The 17,959-nt window shown below is 44.0% G+C and overlaps 1 protein-coding gene across 22 annotated transcripts in view; it reads left to right on the forward strand.

Annotated features, from left to right (window-relative positions):
* Positions 1–17,959, forward strand: part of LOC109873668 (formin-binding protein 1) — a 97,919-nt gene that overhangs the window by 74,349 nt on the left and 5,611 nt on the right. For 2 of the 22 annotated variants that reach the window (XM_031809246.1, XM_031809245.1), the window contains exons 9-16: positions 371–574; positions 3,128–3,316; positions 10,557–10,592; positions 15,734–15,843; positions 16,134–16,266; positions 16,617–16,747; positions 16,867–17,018; positions 17,233–17,391. In XM_031809246.1, the coding sequence (XP_031665106.1) occupies positions 371–574; positions 3,128–3,316; positions 10,557–10,592; positions 15,734–15,843; positions 16,134–16,266; positions 16,617–16,747; positions 16,867–17,018; positions 17,233–17,391 (1,114 nt within the window). Of the gene's footprint in view, positions 1–370; positions 575–3,127; positions 3,317–7,205; positions 7,299–9,576; positions 9,586–10,270; positions 10,286–10,556; positions 10,593–15,733; positions 15,844–16,133; positions 16,267–16,616; positions 16,748–16,863; positions 17,037–17,232; positions 17,412–17,959 lie in introns of those variants that run through there. The other 20 variants (XM_031809247.1, XM_031809248.1, XM_031809253.1 and 17 more) reach the window with 16 other exon arrangements.

The raw sequence follows: 17,959 nt of genomic DNA on the forward strand, positions 1-17,959 counted from the left end.
TGTGACAGTTCCAGGTCGTTCCCCTCTTCCTCAGTTCAGGCTGTGGAGCCTCCCCGACCTCCGGTCACCCCCTGCATCCATCTTGATTGAGCCGAAGTAATGAACTGATAACAACAACTGGAAATAGTACAATAACAAATCAAGTCTTCCTGGTCGAGGACATTTCTGTCCTATGCTATTTCTGGACTTGGTTGAGGAAAACACAATCTGGTTTTAGGAATAGAAATAGAGTGAACAGAATTGTTTCTTTTAGATCAGTGTTTCAATACTGTCTATCTTTTCTCCATCCAGTCATATCCAAATGTTTGCTTAGCCATAAGATCTGAATTCCCCCTACTATCTCTCTCCCCACTTGATCCCACCCCACCAGGACTCGAAGCAGGTGGTGGAGTCGTATAAGTCTGGGTTCGAGCCCCCGGGGGACGTAGAATTTGAGGACTATGGGCCAGGCCAGTCCATGAAGAGGACGGTCTCCGAAACCAGCCTGTCCAACTCACGAGGAGAGGCCAAGGAACGACCCAGCGGGGGCAAGAGCAAGGGCAAACTGTGGCCTTTCATTAAGAACAAGAACAAGGTAACACACACACACACACACTCTCTCACACACCTACTCGAAGGTCAAGCCTAAATTTGGGGGGGGGGGGGGGTTTTACCTCACTTCATTCTCCCTGTACAAGAATAAAGGACAAGAATGTGCATTGTTTTTGGCCATACTGTCTTTAACAGGGCTTCGATAATTGTCAGAGACTTCAGGGGACATTGTTGTAGGTCTTGGTGTTACTGTGTAGTAAATAACAGTAAAATGTGACTTTAATGTTTCATTTGGGTTGTCATTATAGTTCTGTTGGGTTGTTATTTATTGTTCTGGTCATTTTGGGATTACAGTACGTTAGTAGTGTTGTCAGTGTTATTATTTGCCACCCTTTACCCCCCCCCCCCCATCCCCCTGCTGGTTACTCACTGGTCATCAACATCATCCTCACTGTCGTTGAGCCACCAACCAACTCTTAACTTTAACGTGTTAACATAACAACAACAACCAACTAATGCATCCTCCATAACTGAGTCCCACCCCTCCTCCCTTCCACTCCCTCTCTCTGGGCCGGACAGATTAACTCACTCCCCTGCACACGGACCGTCTGTCCTGTAGCCTAATAACAGTCTCCTTCATTGACCCTCCTCTTACATCGGGGGGGGTCTGTCTGGAATGGCCTCTTCTCCCACAGCACAGCCCCTTGGTTCTGTATGGCTAGGCTGTCTAACACGGGGCCATTTGGGATGAGGGTCTAAGGTTGGAAGTGGCACCATTCGTACCTAATGGTGTCACTTCGTGATAGAGCTAGGGTGTGTGTGAGCGTCTGTGGCGTGTGGGTGTGCATGTCACTCACTAGTGCCGACTCCCTGCGGTTTGAGCATGATGTGTGTTGTTTGTTTGGTGTTCGTCCTGTTATATTGTAAGTGTGTTATATTTATGAGACTCTAAAGCGTAAGGGACAACTAATGACAGGGTGTTTGTCCTTACCTTTTTTTGTGAGGCCATGCACGTACTGTACCCCGAGAGTGTTAAGGCGTCCGGATGCTTCCCAGCCAAAACAGTTTGAGCGTATATTACGATAACATTTTGTGACGTTTTTTGTATGTTTTTGGTCTTCGGCAAGGTATGTTTTTCTGCTGTTCGTGCACACAATATTTTTTCTTGAGGCAAGCCCAAGTTCGGAAGCCGAAGTCTACGCCCCTTCGCCGGTGATTGGTCAACAGTAGGGATTCTTCAATTAAGTCATTCAAGGAGAGACACCTCGTTTTCGTGCACATTTTTTCACTCGAGAAATACTGCACCAAACATCTGAGATGTAAAATTGCGCGACCAGGAGCTCCTCTGCAAAAACGTCAAAATTAATGACAGATTTCTTTCAGTTATCTTCGATTAATTCTGACTATTTTGAGAAAGTGTATACTGGCTACGGCATCCCAAGAGGGACAAACAGTCCTATTGTTTTTCAAGCCAAGGTCTTAAAAAGGGAGTATACGAGCACATTCGTTCAAACCAAAGCATCCTGACGCCTTTAGGGGAACAGAATGTCCTGGAAGGACAAAGACACACAGGGAATCAGAGAGGTGCGGGTGGCTGTCATAATCGACCTCTACGCCTTTGGCGCCCGGGGAAGTGTGGGTTAACTGCCTTGCTCAGGGGGCAGAACAACATATTTTTACCTTGTCAGCTCGTGGATTCGATCTAGGGACTTTCCAGTTACTGGCCCAACGCTCTAACAAGTAGGCTACCTGCACAGTGAAAACATGTGAGACTTGTATCAGAGCAGAGCCGATACGGAAGACACGTGTTAGATCCTAGCCCTTTGCTATCTATAGAATATCTATGTCCAACTAGAACTCCTCTCTGAATTAAAAGAGCAGCAAACCATTTACTTGATTTATTTACGTTTCATTAACTTTGGTTTTAAAAGATGGGTATCCAAAGCGCTTTCATGCATGTTCTCTCACTGAGTATCAAAGCAATCTGTCAGTACAAATGGCAGATCTCTCTCTAGCTCCCAAAGGGCTGATCGCTCATTAATTGAGCGTTAAGTGGTTTGGGATTGCAGGAGTTCGGTTTCTGTGATTGAAATTCAGCCGCTGTCACATCTCGGAGGATATGGTGAATTTCTAGTCCAAGAGCTCGCATGTGATGACGTTTCCCCCCCCAAAAAACCACTTGCTACAAAATGGAAGCTTGCATGTGCTTCCTGTAAAGCTGTCTGTTTAAATGTGTGGCAGCTGCAGCACCTTGCAATAACACTCTATTAACACTTCTGACTCACTCTGTTTAGAAATGTTACGGCCGTCGCTTGACAAGTTGTTTTTACTTCACGTTTGTTTGTCTGACAAGATTATACCACATAACAGCTGGTTACTTATGACACTGGGTTTGTTTGTGTTTGATATCTCTTTTGGTTGTCTTTGTTCCCGTTGGGTTTTTCTGTTACCTGTTTTTAACATTATTTGGGCCCTTATTTATCTCGTTTTGTGTTCCTCCCTCCTTCCTTTTTTGTCCTCTTGTTTTGATTCTGCCCCTTTTCCTCCTCCTCCTCTTCTTCTTGTCCTCCGTCACGGCTCCCTCTCATACTGGTAGCTTATGTCCCTGTTAACGTCCCCGCACCAGCCCCCCCCTGCCCCCCCAGCCTCCAGCCCCCCCTCACCCTCTGCTGTTCCCAACGACCCCCAGTCTCCCAAGCAGAACAAGGAGCCCCTCTCCAATCGCTTCAATGAGTTCATGGCCTCCAAACCCAAAATGACTTGCCTCCGGAGCCTGAGGCGAGGGGTAAGTGTGTGTGTGTCGTGCTGTGAGTGTTTGTGGTTGTGTGTCTGTGAGAGTGTGGTGTGTGTGCGTGTGCGTGCGTGCATGTGTGTGTGCTCGCCTGTCTCTGAGCTCTGTGGCGTCGCTGTATGGGGGAGGTTATACTCCAGTTGGCATCAGGCCTAAATTCTTCAGGTATCTCTTAATAATCTGTAATTGGCTATCGATTAGATCTTCATGATTTCCCAGTGTGCCAGAGATAACATCTCAACCTTACAATGAAATTTGCTGGTCCAAATCTATTTAGGACAACTCTGTCTATCCTCCAGCCTCCTCCATACGGCGTTCTGCCTGTGTCTGTATCTGTGTTACGCTTCTCTAGCATGCTTCCATAGTTCTGCGCTAGCGGAATCACATATTCAGTCGTCTGTCTGTCTGTCTTTCCAGACATAAACTCATGAACTCTCCAACATGTTTCCTCAGTCTCCACTTTGAACTCTAAAACTGCTTCACACACAATGACAGTGTCACCAGAGCTCCCTCCCAATGACAGACATGTGTAGGTATCCTACCACATTGTAGCTCTCCTTGGAAAGTCGCCATGATGATGCAATGAAAGAAAGCACAAGTAGTACATTTGCTAGGTGTAGTAATAGGGAGAGTATAAGCAACTGGAAGAAGTTTTGTTTTTTAGTCAAGAAGTACTTCCTTCCTTCCGCCTATCTGGGTCAAACTGAAAATCAGTAACAGTATAACGTGTTAAGATTATGCACAAAGTCAAAAGTCACAGTATATTGTTTGGACGTTGCGCTGGCCGCTATTGGCTGATTGAGTCACTGAGTCTGTCGGGCCTGGCCTGGCTTGCAGCAGGGCTTTTTTAGACGGCCCTGGGGTTCGACACACCCTCTTTATCTGCAGGCACACACACACGCTGCAGCTATGTGGTGTCATGGCGAGTTTCTATTCCTAAATCAGCCAGAACCGTGATCCCTGTCCAGGTCACGCCCACGGGGCCGACAGAGCTCCCTCTTGACCTCAAGAACGTGCTTAGCTGCTCACGTGTTCCTTCCGGCCTCAACTAATACAGTTTGTTTATGTTCGTATCTTTTGAAGGGCAACAGTTAGAATGCACTAGAGCCATATATTTCTCATAGCCCAGCCCACAACCTATGATGTCTGTGAAATAGTAGTAGTAGTGTAATTAAAACAATGTTCTCTCTGTGATAAATGATTGAAGGTCAGGAGAAGGAGGAAGTAGGGCAAATCTAGCAGGAAGTGAACATTTCCCAAACAGGAAGTGGAGTAATGGCCATTTTCTAAACTGGCAGGCCAGGGTAGTTCTATATCTGAAGCATTGTTTTCTGTTAATGTTGCGGATTCAAATGAGTTCATTCCTGTATGACCTTTCTGTAACATTTGAATGAAGTGAAGGGAAAGAAAGGAAAAAGGTCAGGTTTTTGTTTTGGTCGGGCAGGGCGATGTATTGAGCACGAGATTGCCTATGTTTTAAGATTTATAGTGCTAAATATGAATCTCTCAACATTCTCTTCACTCCTTTTCATTATCCATATGGATGAAGTATTTCTGTTGTTTTTGTATGTGTATATTAACGTTGTTAAGAATACTCGTAGACATCAGTTTTGTGTTAAACTTTCTTTTCTTTTAGGAACTCATTTTAAAAGCAGTAGAGAAGTCAGTTCAAACATGAGCCGTCTGCTCTGCACAAGCTGGAACGGGCGACCATATTGCCTGCCCTGCTTAAACAGCTGCTGTGCAACTGCACAGCACCTCAATGTCATAGTAATCCACAAGGCCTCTTAAAGAAGCCCTCTATCACTGGTCACACGCATAGAGATCCTATTAAATGACTAGAGGTGCTATGTCAAACCCCTCAAAGTTCCAGCATGGTATGAAAATGGCAGCCATACATGCGGTAAAGAGGTGAATCGTACTCGACCAAAATAATGGAAATGCCCTGGTAATGCATGGGGGAAGATCCTGAATCTCCTCATTGCCCCACAGGAAAATGAACCTACAGTTAGTATGAAATACACATATAAACAATAGCCTATGTTGAAGTAAAAATTGGAGTAAATTACTTGTATGGATGTCAACCCCAACACATGTTCATGCCATCGTCACCAATCAACTGCATTACAGTTAAAAAATATCACCACTGGTTTCTGTAGGGAAAGGGGGATACCTAGTCAGTCAACTGAATGCATTCACCCGAAATGTGTCTTCCGCATTTAACCCAACCCCTCTGAATCAGAGAGGTGCAGGGGGGGGCTGCCTTAATCAACGTCATCAGCGCCCAAGGAGCAGTTGTTGTTGGGGGTTAACTGCCTTGCTCAAAGGGCAGATGGGCAAATTTTCCCACCTTGCCGGCTCAGGGAATCGAACCAGCAACCTTTTGGTTACTGACCCAACATTTTTAACCGCCAGGCTACCTGCCGCTCAGGTATGCTAGCTATGCTACCAGCTTATACGAATGGGAGTTAGCATTTAACAGCCATGTCTTTCAAAGCCTGAAAAGGGACAGCTTCTAAATGCTATGCAGCGAAAACTGCCCAAAATCTAAAAATCTAACTGAAGTCAGCACATTGTGGGCCTGTTACAATACATAAAATCCGGACGGATTTGACATATATCCACTTTGTTAGATCAGATTTGTTGAATGTGGGCCAATCTGGCGTCCTTCTTCTACCACCCATTGACCTCTTTATGGCATCCATTATGGTCAAGGAGAAATCCAAACCAGTCTAATTGGAATGAATGGCACTAGAGGGATAGGTGATGCATTTCCTGCTTTTACTTATGAAGGAAATTTAAAGTAAGGCATGTGATAAATTAGTAATTGTGTAATAGAATTATTGTCAACCTAAAATATTGTCATCAAATTAGAAATACAATTTACACAGGTTTCTAAAAATTGCCTGTATGAATAGCCTCTAAAATATATATGTAAATAGACCATAAATGTCCCAATGTCTATGTCCTATCATCAAATGATTTCAGCCTGGGTATGGCTGTAGGTTGACTGCATTGTTTGTATGGAATGTTATATTGACAGGTAATTTGAAACTTTTTTGAAATCATTCCACTTAAACTGGCTGGCTGGCTAGCTAACAAACATACTGGGCAGATAATCTTCAAATTCATTGTTTTACACAATATCTCATCACAGCATTGGCTGACCAACTCCCTTACCAAAATGGCTGACCTTTTGTACCGTCATAAGAAGATTCATGTCCGCTGTAGTATTCTAATTCCTAATTCTATGGTCACACGAACCAAGTTATTTGTCAATCGTAGTACAGCACTACACTGCACAGGTGCTATTAGTGAGTGAAAATATGAATATTATCATTTCAATAAACCTCAGTATTGACTGAGCAAAATATTAGTTATGAAATGTGATATCTTTGACAGGGCCAATGGCTTTGAGATAGCCAATGTCCGTTTTCTTTCCTTATGACAGGTTATATAACATGTGATATGAGTGTGTATTTTAATGTCATGCTAGTTGTGTCTGTAGGTTGGGTTCTGGGTTCAGTCTTTGGCCAACAGCTGCACAGCAGAGGTATGCTTTACCCAGCATCCCCCAGTGGGAGGGCTTGTCATTCCTCAGCCCTCTGGGGCCAGCCCTCTGATCCAACGCCAGATATACAGAGAGAGAGAGAGAGAGAGAGAGAGAGAGTGTGTGTGGTGGATATAGCAAGGATAAATGATGACAGCATCATCAGTGTGAGTCAGAGAGTGTTTCTGTGAGAAAACACAGAAAGAAAGAAAGAGATGGATGAAGTCACTGTGTGTGTGTGTGTGTGCGTGCGAGAGTGAAAACCCATTAGCCTCATTAGTAGCCCTGTGCTAATTGATGAAGCTGTGTTGTTCTCTCTCATAACCATGGCAGCAGCCTCCTACTCGCCCTCTCTCGCTCTGTTATCACAAAGACTGGAGGACTCAGGGCATACCCACGTACGCTTTCGAGGCCAGACAATATGTCGTAAGTGTGTATGTTGGCCGATGCGTGCGTGCGTGCCTTAATTAGGAAATATGTGTGTGTGTCTCAGCCATGTGCAGCACAGACAGTAGTCTCATATCATGATGATGCACTGACAGTATATACACTACCGTTAAAAAGTTTGGGGTCACTTTGAAATGTCCTTGTTTTTGAAAGGACATAAAATAACATCAAATTGATCAGAAATACAGTGTGGACATTGTTAAATGTTGTAAATGACTATTGCTGGAAACGGCAGATTTCGCATGGAATAGCCTTCATTTCTCAGAACAAGAATAGACTGATGAGTTTCAGAAGAAAGGTCTGGCCATTTTGAGTCTATAATCGAACCCACAAATGCTGATGCTCCAGATACTCAACTAGTCTGAAGAAGGCCCGTTTTATTGATTCTTTAATCAGAACAACAGTTTTCAGTGCTAACATAATTGCAAAAGGGTTTTCTAATGATCAATTAGCCATTTAAAATGATCAACTTGGATTAGCTAGCACAAAGTGCCATTGGAACACAGTAGTGATGGTTGCTGATAATGGTCCTCCGTACGCCTATGTAGATATTACATAAAAAAAATGTCAGTTTCCAGCTACAATAGTCATTTACAACATTAACAATGACTACACTGTATTTCTGATTAATCTGATGCTCATTTAATGGACCAAAAAAAAGTGATTTTCTTTCAAAAACAAGGACAATACATAGAAATAATAATTTATTTCCAGTCAGATACAGTTGCCATTTTAGATATTTTTGTTTCCTTCTAAATGAGGCTAGTGTCTGTGACTGCCTCACTGTATTTCACATGGCCCTTCTGCCCTGTCGTAAGACCACACTATCCAAATGATCAGAACCAGGGATGACCTCATTTCCTGTCCCACATCTCAGCTTGTGGCGCTTTCTGTTGCAACACCACCAACCCCAGAATTGCATTGGACTCCTGCTGCAGTGCACATTTTTGGTAGGGGTCAATTCTCAAAGTGTCACAAGCACGACCCTTAAACTAAGGAAGTGGGATTGGAGCGTGGTGAATGATGGGTCTCCCCACCATTTGCTCCTTCATCTTGTTTTCTGGGGTTCACAACATTGGGTTGTGGTGCTCATTACACTTTTTTTTGGTGGGGTTTAATCTACCCAGAATTCACCCCTCCAGCGCATCCTTCTATGTGCTGGCACCATAGCCTATCTGTATACCATGTACCTGTATCTACCCATCTGTCTGAGACGTCTGACACGTCACGTTTTGACCCTATACACTCAGCTACAACAGATACTGGGGAACAACAGACCTCCCCTGTCTATTACACCAGCAACGGAAATACCACAGTGAGAACACTTGTCAATGTCGAGAGGGATAATTAGGCACGATGGGGAGGCTGATCGAAGGCCCATTCCAGGTGAATGACTTGATTACAGGACCAAAGGGAGTATGGCCTGGCCTCATCATGGCCCCCCCGAGTGCGGCCTTTGAGCTGTTAACTGGATTACAGGTCGTTCGCTGTAGCTGGAGCGACCCAGTGTGTGTTAAAAGTATCTCTTTCCTTTGTTTCCTACAAACTACGCCCTCATAGTAAGTCATTACAAGGATTAAAGCTGGAGCGACCCAGTGGGTGTTAAAAGTATCTCTCCTCACAATAGGCTCTAACGATCTTTAATAGTGCAATCACTGTATGTGCAATTAAACCGAAGCAACCTCTTACATTATGATTTTTCCAGTTCTCTTTTTCTTCTTCTATCATTTGCCTTAAATTGTCCTTTAAATCAAACAAATATAATTAATAATGAATATTTGATGAACCAAGTGGTTATGGTTGTAGTTTGACCTTTGATAAAGAAGGCTGCTACTAGCTCCTGATTACTTGTGCTCATGGGCATGTATCCTGCCTGCTATAGCTTTGAATCTATGAGCAACTTCTCCCTAGTCTGAGTGCCAGTCTGTTTGTGCTTTCTTGACAACTCAGACTGGCCCAAACAGAAGGGCACTTAGGCTCACCTCTCCCATGAGTGAATGTCACTGTTTGAAACATATCGTCTCTATGTGAACATGCGAACTGTCATCATGCTTTACTGTGACACACGTAACCACTGCCCCCTGCTGTTAAATGCTGGGGGGGGGGGGGGGGGGGGGGGTACAGGGAGAACAGAGAGGGGGGTGTTATCATCCATCCTCTGTCCTCCTGTTTTCCTGCAGTGGGTGTCTCGACTCACCTCTCTCTCTCTGTCTCTCCTTCTCTCACTTGGCTCGCTCTCATTTGCCGTCCTGTGCAGTCTAGACTTGTGAGTTGGCTTCCTTGTCATCACCTCAAGTCATTTTAAAACCCCCCCTCTTATTTTGTCATTCATCCCTGAAACCTGACGTTGAACTTCACCAGACGAGAGAAGAGTTAACTAGAGCCATACGTTATATCGGGAGATAGTCCTGAGAATGACCGGTTATTGTCTTGGAATAGCGTCTCGCTGAGGTATTGCAGACTTTGTTTTTTCCATTGTAATCAGAACAAACTGTGGGAGCGTCCAAACGAACCAGCATCTGCAAAGAGCCTCAGACCTGTTGCACCTCACGTATCTGATCTGCCGTTTTTCACAAATGATGATGGGTCTATGCATTTGCTGTTCAGTTTGTGAAAGCTCTGGTTATCACCTTGGTCAAGACGAACATCTTCGAATCCAATGACCGCAGCAATCTACCATATACAAAGCATCCAAGACTTCTACCTTCCCCTTTCCAGGTTTTCAAACACCCAATTATTTTCCTCATATGGTGAAGTTTGGCTAAGGAACTGCTTTTTCTTCTCAATATCCATGTCAACAACAAACGACATGCTGTGCATGTGCATGCAGTACCAGGAGGAACCGAAATGGACAATTGCTATGTGTTATTCTGCTGTTGTCTGACTTTTATCTGTTCTCTTTCTCTCCTGCTCCACCTGCCGTTTCTCTCGCCTCTCTTCTACCCATGAAGCTTTCTCTCAAGCTGGTAAGCATGACCGTAACACTGCATGACCGTAGTGGCGTGAACCGCATTCTGAGCATCGTGTGCACGTCCACCTAGCACCACGACGTGGTTGAGAATTCTTTTGTGGCCGTTGTTTGTTGGCGTTTGGTTCCTGTCGTCCGTTGTCTTTAATTTATTTAGTCATTTTGTTGTGACATGAGGATGGATTTTGCTGATACAGACCCGTGTTGTTTTGTGTGTATTATTATTGTTTGTTGTGTCTCTCCCCACTGTGCCTGTGTGCTCTGTGCAGATCACACTCAATTCCCACGTCCGGAATCTTATTGAGGTGATCAGAATTACAGTTAATGTTTTGTTTGTCCGTCAGACCTGGGTTTTCGAATACTATTTGAAATCGTTGAAGTCGTTTTCTTTTAGTTTCATCGCAACAGACAAGCTCAGTCAAGTATTTGAAAGGATTTCAAATAGTATTTGAACTTAGGTCCGTCCGTCTGTCTGTCTACTAGTTCCATCCCCTTTGATTTGTCCTCATACTCGTTAGATGCAAAGATGGATGATTCCAATAGATGCATCATAATCATAGCTGATATCAAAGATATAGGGTAGATACTGTAAAATCAAAGATGTGATACATGCTGATTTTGATAAATAGTCATTAACAGTGTTCTTAGTATGCACTTTGCAAGCCTCTAAAGATGATGTTTTTCAGCCTTCGCTGCCAAGCTCAGAGTGGTTCTGATGTAGAAATTAATGGCCCAAAAAGAGCTAAACTAAAATGTCCAGACGATGCCGAGCCTTCCAGGAATACCAAGTATTTTCCACTGAAATGCAGAACAGATGGGAACAAATGAAATTGAGCTTTTTTTTGTCTCAGTCAGGTAGAAACTCAGAGATACTATTACATTACTAGAGGGGCTATGTCATAAACCCTCAACGTTCCGGAATGGGGTGAAAATGGCATCCATATGGGTCAGAGAAATAATCAAAACCAGTCTTATTGGAATGAATGGCAGTAGAGGCATAATCCTGGAAAATAAAAGTAAGGCATATATATCAGTAATTGTGTACTAGAATTATTGTCAACCTAAAATATTGTCATATAATTTATAAATACAGTTTATACAGGTTTTATACCAATTGTATGTATGAAATATATGTAAACAGGCCATAAATATCTGAATTTTGGTTTTCAATATCAATACTTGTGGCATTTACAAGTTGTCAAAGTCTTATCGTCAACTGATTTCAGCCAGTGTACTGTATTGGCTGTGGGTTGACCACATTGTTTGAATGGAATGTTGGCATATTGGCTGTTTAATTTGGAAACATTTATGGAATCATTCCTCTCAAAGATCAATTCTGTAAATGCATTATTTTACACAATATCCTATCACAGCACTGGCAAACCATGGTTGACAAACTCCCTGACCAAAATGGCCGATTTTTTGTCCCATCATTAGAAGGGTCATGTCCATTCTAATATTATAATTCCTAATTCTATGTAGAAACGAACCTCTTCCCGAGGCTCAATTGCTGCAGAGAGAGAGAGAGAGTTGGTGGTGGAGGAGATTAGGTAGAATCTTATTTCAAATTCCATCTATGGCAGTCTTCAAGTCCTCTGCATCAGACTTCTACATTGGAGCCCTGTGGGAATTTTGATTTGATAAATCATAAACTACAGAATCCACTGCCTCGAAATAATTGCTGTAAATCTCCTTAGTCAACCCCAATAACATAAGCCACGTGATGATCATTAGTTCATTACTTTGTGTGTAGTAGTAATTATTGAGTGGTCAACATTGACAAATGCATGTCAAACAAATCCTTTGGGAAGAGATTAGAAAGGATCGAGATCAGTTGACCAGTGGTTAAATGTAATCAAGTAGATATGCAAATGTATATCTGAGTGTGAAATGTATGTTGAACAGGTAAGTTTCTGGGTAAAGATACACAACATGACCAAAAGTATGTGGACACCTACTTGTCGAACACCTCATTCCAAAGTCAATGGAGTTAATATGGAGTTGGTCCCCCCCCCCCCCCCCCCCCCCTTTGCTGCTATAGCCTCCACTCTTCTGGGAAGGCTTTCCACTAGATGTTGGAACGTTGCTGCGGGGGAATTGCTTCCATTCAGCCACAAGAGCATTAGTGAGGTCGGGCACTTATGTTCGGCGATTAGGCCTGGCTCGCAGTCGGTGTTCCAATTCATCCCAAAGGTGTTCGATGGGGTTGAGGTCAAGGCTCTGTGCAGGCCAGTCAAGTTCTTCCACACCGATCTTGACAAACCATTTCTATATGGAGCTTGCTTTGTGCACGGGGGCATTCCCCAAACTTTTGCCACAAAGTTGGAAGCACAGAATCATCTAGAATGTCATTGTATGCTGTAGCATTAAGATTTGCCTTCACTGGAACCAAGGGGCCTAGCCCGAACCATGAAAACAGCCCCAGAGCTTTATTCCTCCTCACCAAACTTTACACTTGGCACTATGCATTGGGGCAGGTAGCATTCTCCTGGCATACGCCAAACCCAGATGGTGAAGCGTGATTCATCACTCCAGAGAACGTGTTTCCACTGCTCCAGAGTCCAATGGCGGCTAGCTTTACCACTATAGCTGACGCTTGGCATTAGGTTTGTGTGCGGCTGCAACAGTTCTTGTGCTGACATTGCCTCCAGAGGCAGTTTGGAACTCAGGAATGAGTGTTGCAACCGAGGACAGACGATTTTATGGGCTACGCGCTTCAGCACTTGGCGGTCCCGTTCTGTGGGCTTGTGTGGCCTACAACTTCGCAGCTGAGCCGGTGTTGCTCCTAGACGTTTCCACTTCACAATAACAGAACTTACAGTTGACAGGGGCAGCTCTAGCAGGGCAGACATTTGATGAACTGACTTGTTGGAAAGGTGGCATCCGATGACGGTGCCACGTTGACAGTCACTAAAGTCTTCAGTAAGGCCATTCTACTGCCAATGTTTCTCTATGGAGATTGCATGGCTGTGTGCTCGGTTTTATACACCTGTCAGCAACGGGTGTGTCTGCAATAACCGAATCCACTAATTTGAAGGGGTGTCCACATAATTTTGTATATATTGTGTCTCACCTGTATAGCACCTTGTCTCATGAAAGAATTATCGCCTGTGTGGAGTATTTTGTTTTTACATCAATCAACAGCAAGCAGGCTGTTCTTTATTCTAGTGATCAACCATTTGTATAAATCATGTAAGTATGAATTTGAGCATGAACCAGACAATGTTGCATGTTTTCTGGTTGGGTAAGTGTTGTACGCAGTGCAGCTAGATGAGGTAAGGAAGGTCATCGCCATGGTAGCCTGGCCTGCTGCTGTGTTTATATTGGCTTTCTCACCAGTAAACCCCAGTGACCTCTGACCCTTGACCCCTGGCGAAGTAGGACGTTGACCTTTGTCCCATTTATGATACAAGTATTGCTGTCTGAGCCTTAACATATCCAGTCCAAGCACATGATCAGATAAATACCATGAATACTATGGCTAGTCAAAGAAGCCAATCTGAAAGCAATATATAAAATGTGAGGAAAGCAACAATGAATCCCATTTGAATTGCTAACAATACAATGACAGTTAATTAATGTATTATTATCCACAGTAGCGTGCCGTGGTTCTGGGGCCTGGGCCTTCAGTGAAGTCCTACACAGTCCCACCCGAATTAATCCACCTCTTATTTCCATCATTATGATGCCATGGCTCTAGACACTATACATTTAGACAGAAACGCAGTATAACCAGGCGTTGCGTCACCTTGAAATTGACATTTTTATTCAGAGAATTGCAGGGGAAGAGTACAATACCTTTTCATTGTGCAGCTTCGTTGCCCTGCGCGCTTGTTCGTTGGGCTGTAGATCCACTCGGGTGTCCCCAAAAGTTTTCAAAAGCACCATTGCTTGTAAGTGCCCAGCCGTACTTTGGTGTCTCGTTGCTGCCTTGGTTAGACAACTCAGGTTTGCAAAGCCAGTTGTGGCTCCAAACACCAAATCGATCACTTGCAAATAATAGGCATTCCCAGCAGTACAGTTTGCAGTGCTTCTCGGAGCCTGTGAGTCATTCATAGTTGAAAGTGGCGAACGAACCCCTTTCCCGCCTGTGACAGCCTTTGTAGCGTCGGCGTCTACCTCTCCTGACAATTTCTTGAAAAGTTTGTCTTGAGAATGGCGTTATAATTATGTCCTTGACCAAATCGATATCTTCTCCTTCCGCCATTGTGGGTTGAAAAACAGCTTAGTAGTACGCAAATTAATTCGTTGATCAATTTCAGTTTCCTAGTTCTGAGACCTGCCCATATAGGACCTGCCTCTCAATATTGGTAATCCAATCAAAAGACATGCACGCACTACGCCTGCTAGCTGTCTCCTGTGTAACACTGGAGCCAGCCAGCAGGCATACAATAGCCAACTCTAAAGCTGATAGGTTGACACAAAATTTTAATTTCCATTCACTTTAAGCTACAAGCGCCCGCACTGTTGATTCTGAAGGCCTGAGGGCAGATTTTAGACCCCTGGCAACACATGATGGCTGAATATGATTGGATAAAAGATCTAACATAAAGACCAGCCCTCCAAATCTCAACCTGGGGCTGGAAGCAGTGCAACCAAGAGGAATGCTATGAAATGAAGAGTGTAACTCTTACTCTGGGGAATAATTTAATACATATTTGTGGGAAAATATATTTAAAAAAAAATTATATTCTGATGATGTTTAGGCCAGCAGAGAAGGCCTTGCTGGCCCTGACGGCCCACCACTGATTATCCATTGTATTGTATTGCTGTACAGTGATTTGTGACACAATAATTACCTGTGTATGTAAGAAATATAACCAAATAGTACCACCAAGTGGTGTATCTATGAACTGCAGTATATACAGGACATATACAGGCAGCTTACTTTGGAAAGTGGAGCTGGCCCAATTGAACACAGAAAACAGAGAGAATGACTCATCATCAGAGATGAGTCATCAGAGATGATCGATATTTATTCTATCCAGGAAGCTCCTTCATTAGGAAATGCGATCCTCTGCCCTTAAATGGCCCCACAGTTTCCATTTCAGATACACTACCTCCTTTTACGCTTTTCTCTTGGTAGTTATGGTGATACTGAAATATGAACACCGAAAATGTGATTTGACTGGATATGAAGTAATGTGATGCATCCTAATATCTTTTCAGGCTTGGGACTGAATAGGTTAAAGGTGGTTGAATGGCTCACAAGTACACAGAGAACCCCCCTAAGGATTCTGAAGGATTCTAAGCACCTGAAGGATTCTGGTGTTACATAGAGATACTGAACATCTGAGAGGGGTGTTAGAATATGTTATACTGTATATTCATCTGTTTAGAGACACGATGTAGAATGCTCCTGAAACTCACTTTGTCCACAACTTTTCTTCCTCTCTTCCACTATCTCTCTCTCTTTTTAATGTTTGTATTTATCTCTCTCCATAAGGGCTCTGGACCAGAGGACTTCAGCCACCTGCCCCCAGAGCAGAGAAGAAAGAAGCTTCAGGCCAAGATAGACGACTTAAACAAGGACATCCAGAAAGAGATGGACCAGAAGTAAGTGTGTGTGGGCGTGTGTGTGTGTGTGTGTCTGCAACATAAGCCTCAGCCATATTTGTATGGAAATTATGTCCTAACTCCTTCATAAAAGCTCCCCCAAGTCTTTACTGTCAGTCAGACTTTTTATGGACCAAAATCTGCCCAGTAAAACTTTGGGATGGATATTAATACTCAGGGGTAGATTTAGGGGAAATGTGGTTGTCTTGATCAGCTTTAGACTAGGCTATCTATTTGTCGGAGCATGTCTTGAGTATTCATGTGTCACTCTCTCTTCCTCTGTCCGTCAGAGATGCCCTAACTAAGATGAAGGGGGTGTATGAGAAGAACCCTCAGATGGGTGACCCTGCCAGTGTGGACCCCCGCCTAGTAGAGATGGCAATGAACATCGAGAAACTGCAGTCCGAGGTGCAGAAATTCGAGGTGAGTCATGAGTAACCCTCTCGAACTATCCCAGATAGGAATGTACTGTATTTCTAGATGCTGGAGGTACTCAGTGTTGTTAGTAGCATATTTATCTTGTTTGGCTTTGCTAAGGCAGTACCTCATTAGATCAAACAGTAAAGTGCTCCAGAGTCCTGACTTCTCCTTTTCCTTATTTGGAAATGATGCACTGCCTTGGCGGCCTCTATTTGTTATGGCTTGGTGTAATAGAGAAAGGAGCCTTAGTAAGAAGGATATATCTGACTCTGGACTGCACTGCACTAGCAAATCTCATCTCACAATCCTAACGTAAGTGTGTGTGTGTGTGTGTGCGCGCGCGTGTGTACCAGGGATGGCTAGCTGAGGTGGAGGGGAGGTTACCATCGAAGAGCGATCCTCCCAGGAGACAGAGTGGTCTGTACGAGACACAGAACAGCAACAGCAGCACGGTTGCCAACAACTGTGCACAGGACAGAGAGAGGTACAGTAAACACACACACACACACACTCCATTACTCAACACTTTGTAGTTTGTTACTGTAATGTTGTGTTGTGAGGTTGCTATAGTTACTGTGTGTGTGTGTGTTGGTCCTTGAGCAGCCCGGATGGCAGTTACACAGAGGAGCAGAGTTCAGAGACTCAGGTCAAGGTGGCCATAGCCAACACTCCAGAGTTTGATGATGAGTTTGACGATGGGGATGAGGAGACGCTGCCCACTATCGGCACCTGTAAAGCCATCTACCAATTTGAAGGTAATACACCTTTAACAGGTAATACACCAATCAGAGACAACAACACGGGTAATGTGGGCTTGAACATCTATTTGACTATTTGAGAGATATGCAACAATAACACTCTTCCACCTTGTTTTGACACTTTACTGCCTTTCTCTCTCTCTCCCCCCCTCTCCTTCTCACTTTCTCTCTTTCTTATTCCACCTATTTTCCTCCTCCTCCCCTCCACTAGGTCATAATGAGGGGACTATATCAGTGACAGAGGGAGAGCTGTTGTATGTGATAGAGGAGGATAAAGGTGATGGCTGGACACGCGTCCGCAGAAACGAAGAGGAGGAAGGCTACGTGCCCACGTCTTATGTCGAGGTCCTTTTGGAAACAAACGCCAAAGGTGCTATGACGTACATTTAACTGAAGGGGTTTTCTTTTGGGGCCGAGGGCATTTTATTAATTTTTTCAGGGGGGGGGGGGGGCTCGGGGAGTACACTCCTCCCACTCTCTTCCACTCTGAATGATGGACCAACCAGAAGTCTCCATGTGCCTCTGTCATGATTACCATGTAGCGGAGACCGGTCCCATGCACTGTGGTGTTGTATGTGATGGGTATCTCAATGCATTTGGGAGACAGGATAGTTTGAAAAGAGGTATTGGCTGTTTTTGGTGTAGGGCAAAGTTATCCCTAGACACTGATCTTGGGTCATTTTTTTACATTCCCCACAATAATGGTTAAGATCATGATTGGGGGTGGGGAAGCTGATCCTAGATCTGTACCAAGGGGGAAACTTGACCCCGGAGCGTTCTTTTCCCACTGGTTCTGAGAGAATTCTCTCCTCGTTACTTCTTGTTTGCCAGGAGAACTTTCTGTCGTTACTTCCAGTCAACTCGATGGGAATCAGGGCCGGTTGTACGGACGATATCAATGAGTGCTGCTGTCTTTTTTGTTCTTGACATGCTTGCAG

Source organism: Oncorhynchus kisutch, linkage group LG29 (genome assembly GCF_002021735.2).
Source record: "Oncorhynchus kisutch isolate 150728-3 linkage group LG29, Okis_V2, whole genome shotgun sequence".
Taxonomy (NCBI): Eukaryota; Metazoa; Chordata; class Actinopteri; order Salmoniformes; family Salmonidae; genus Oncorhynchus; species Oncorhynchus kisutch.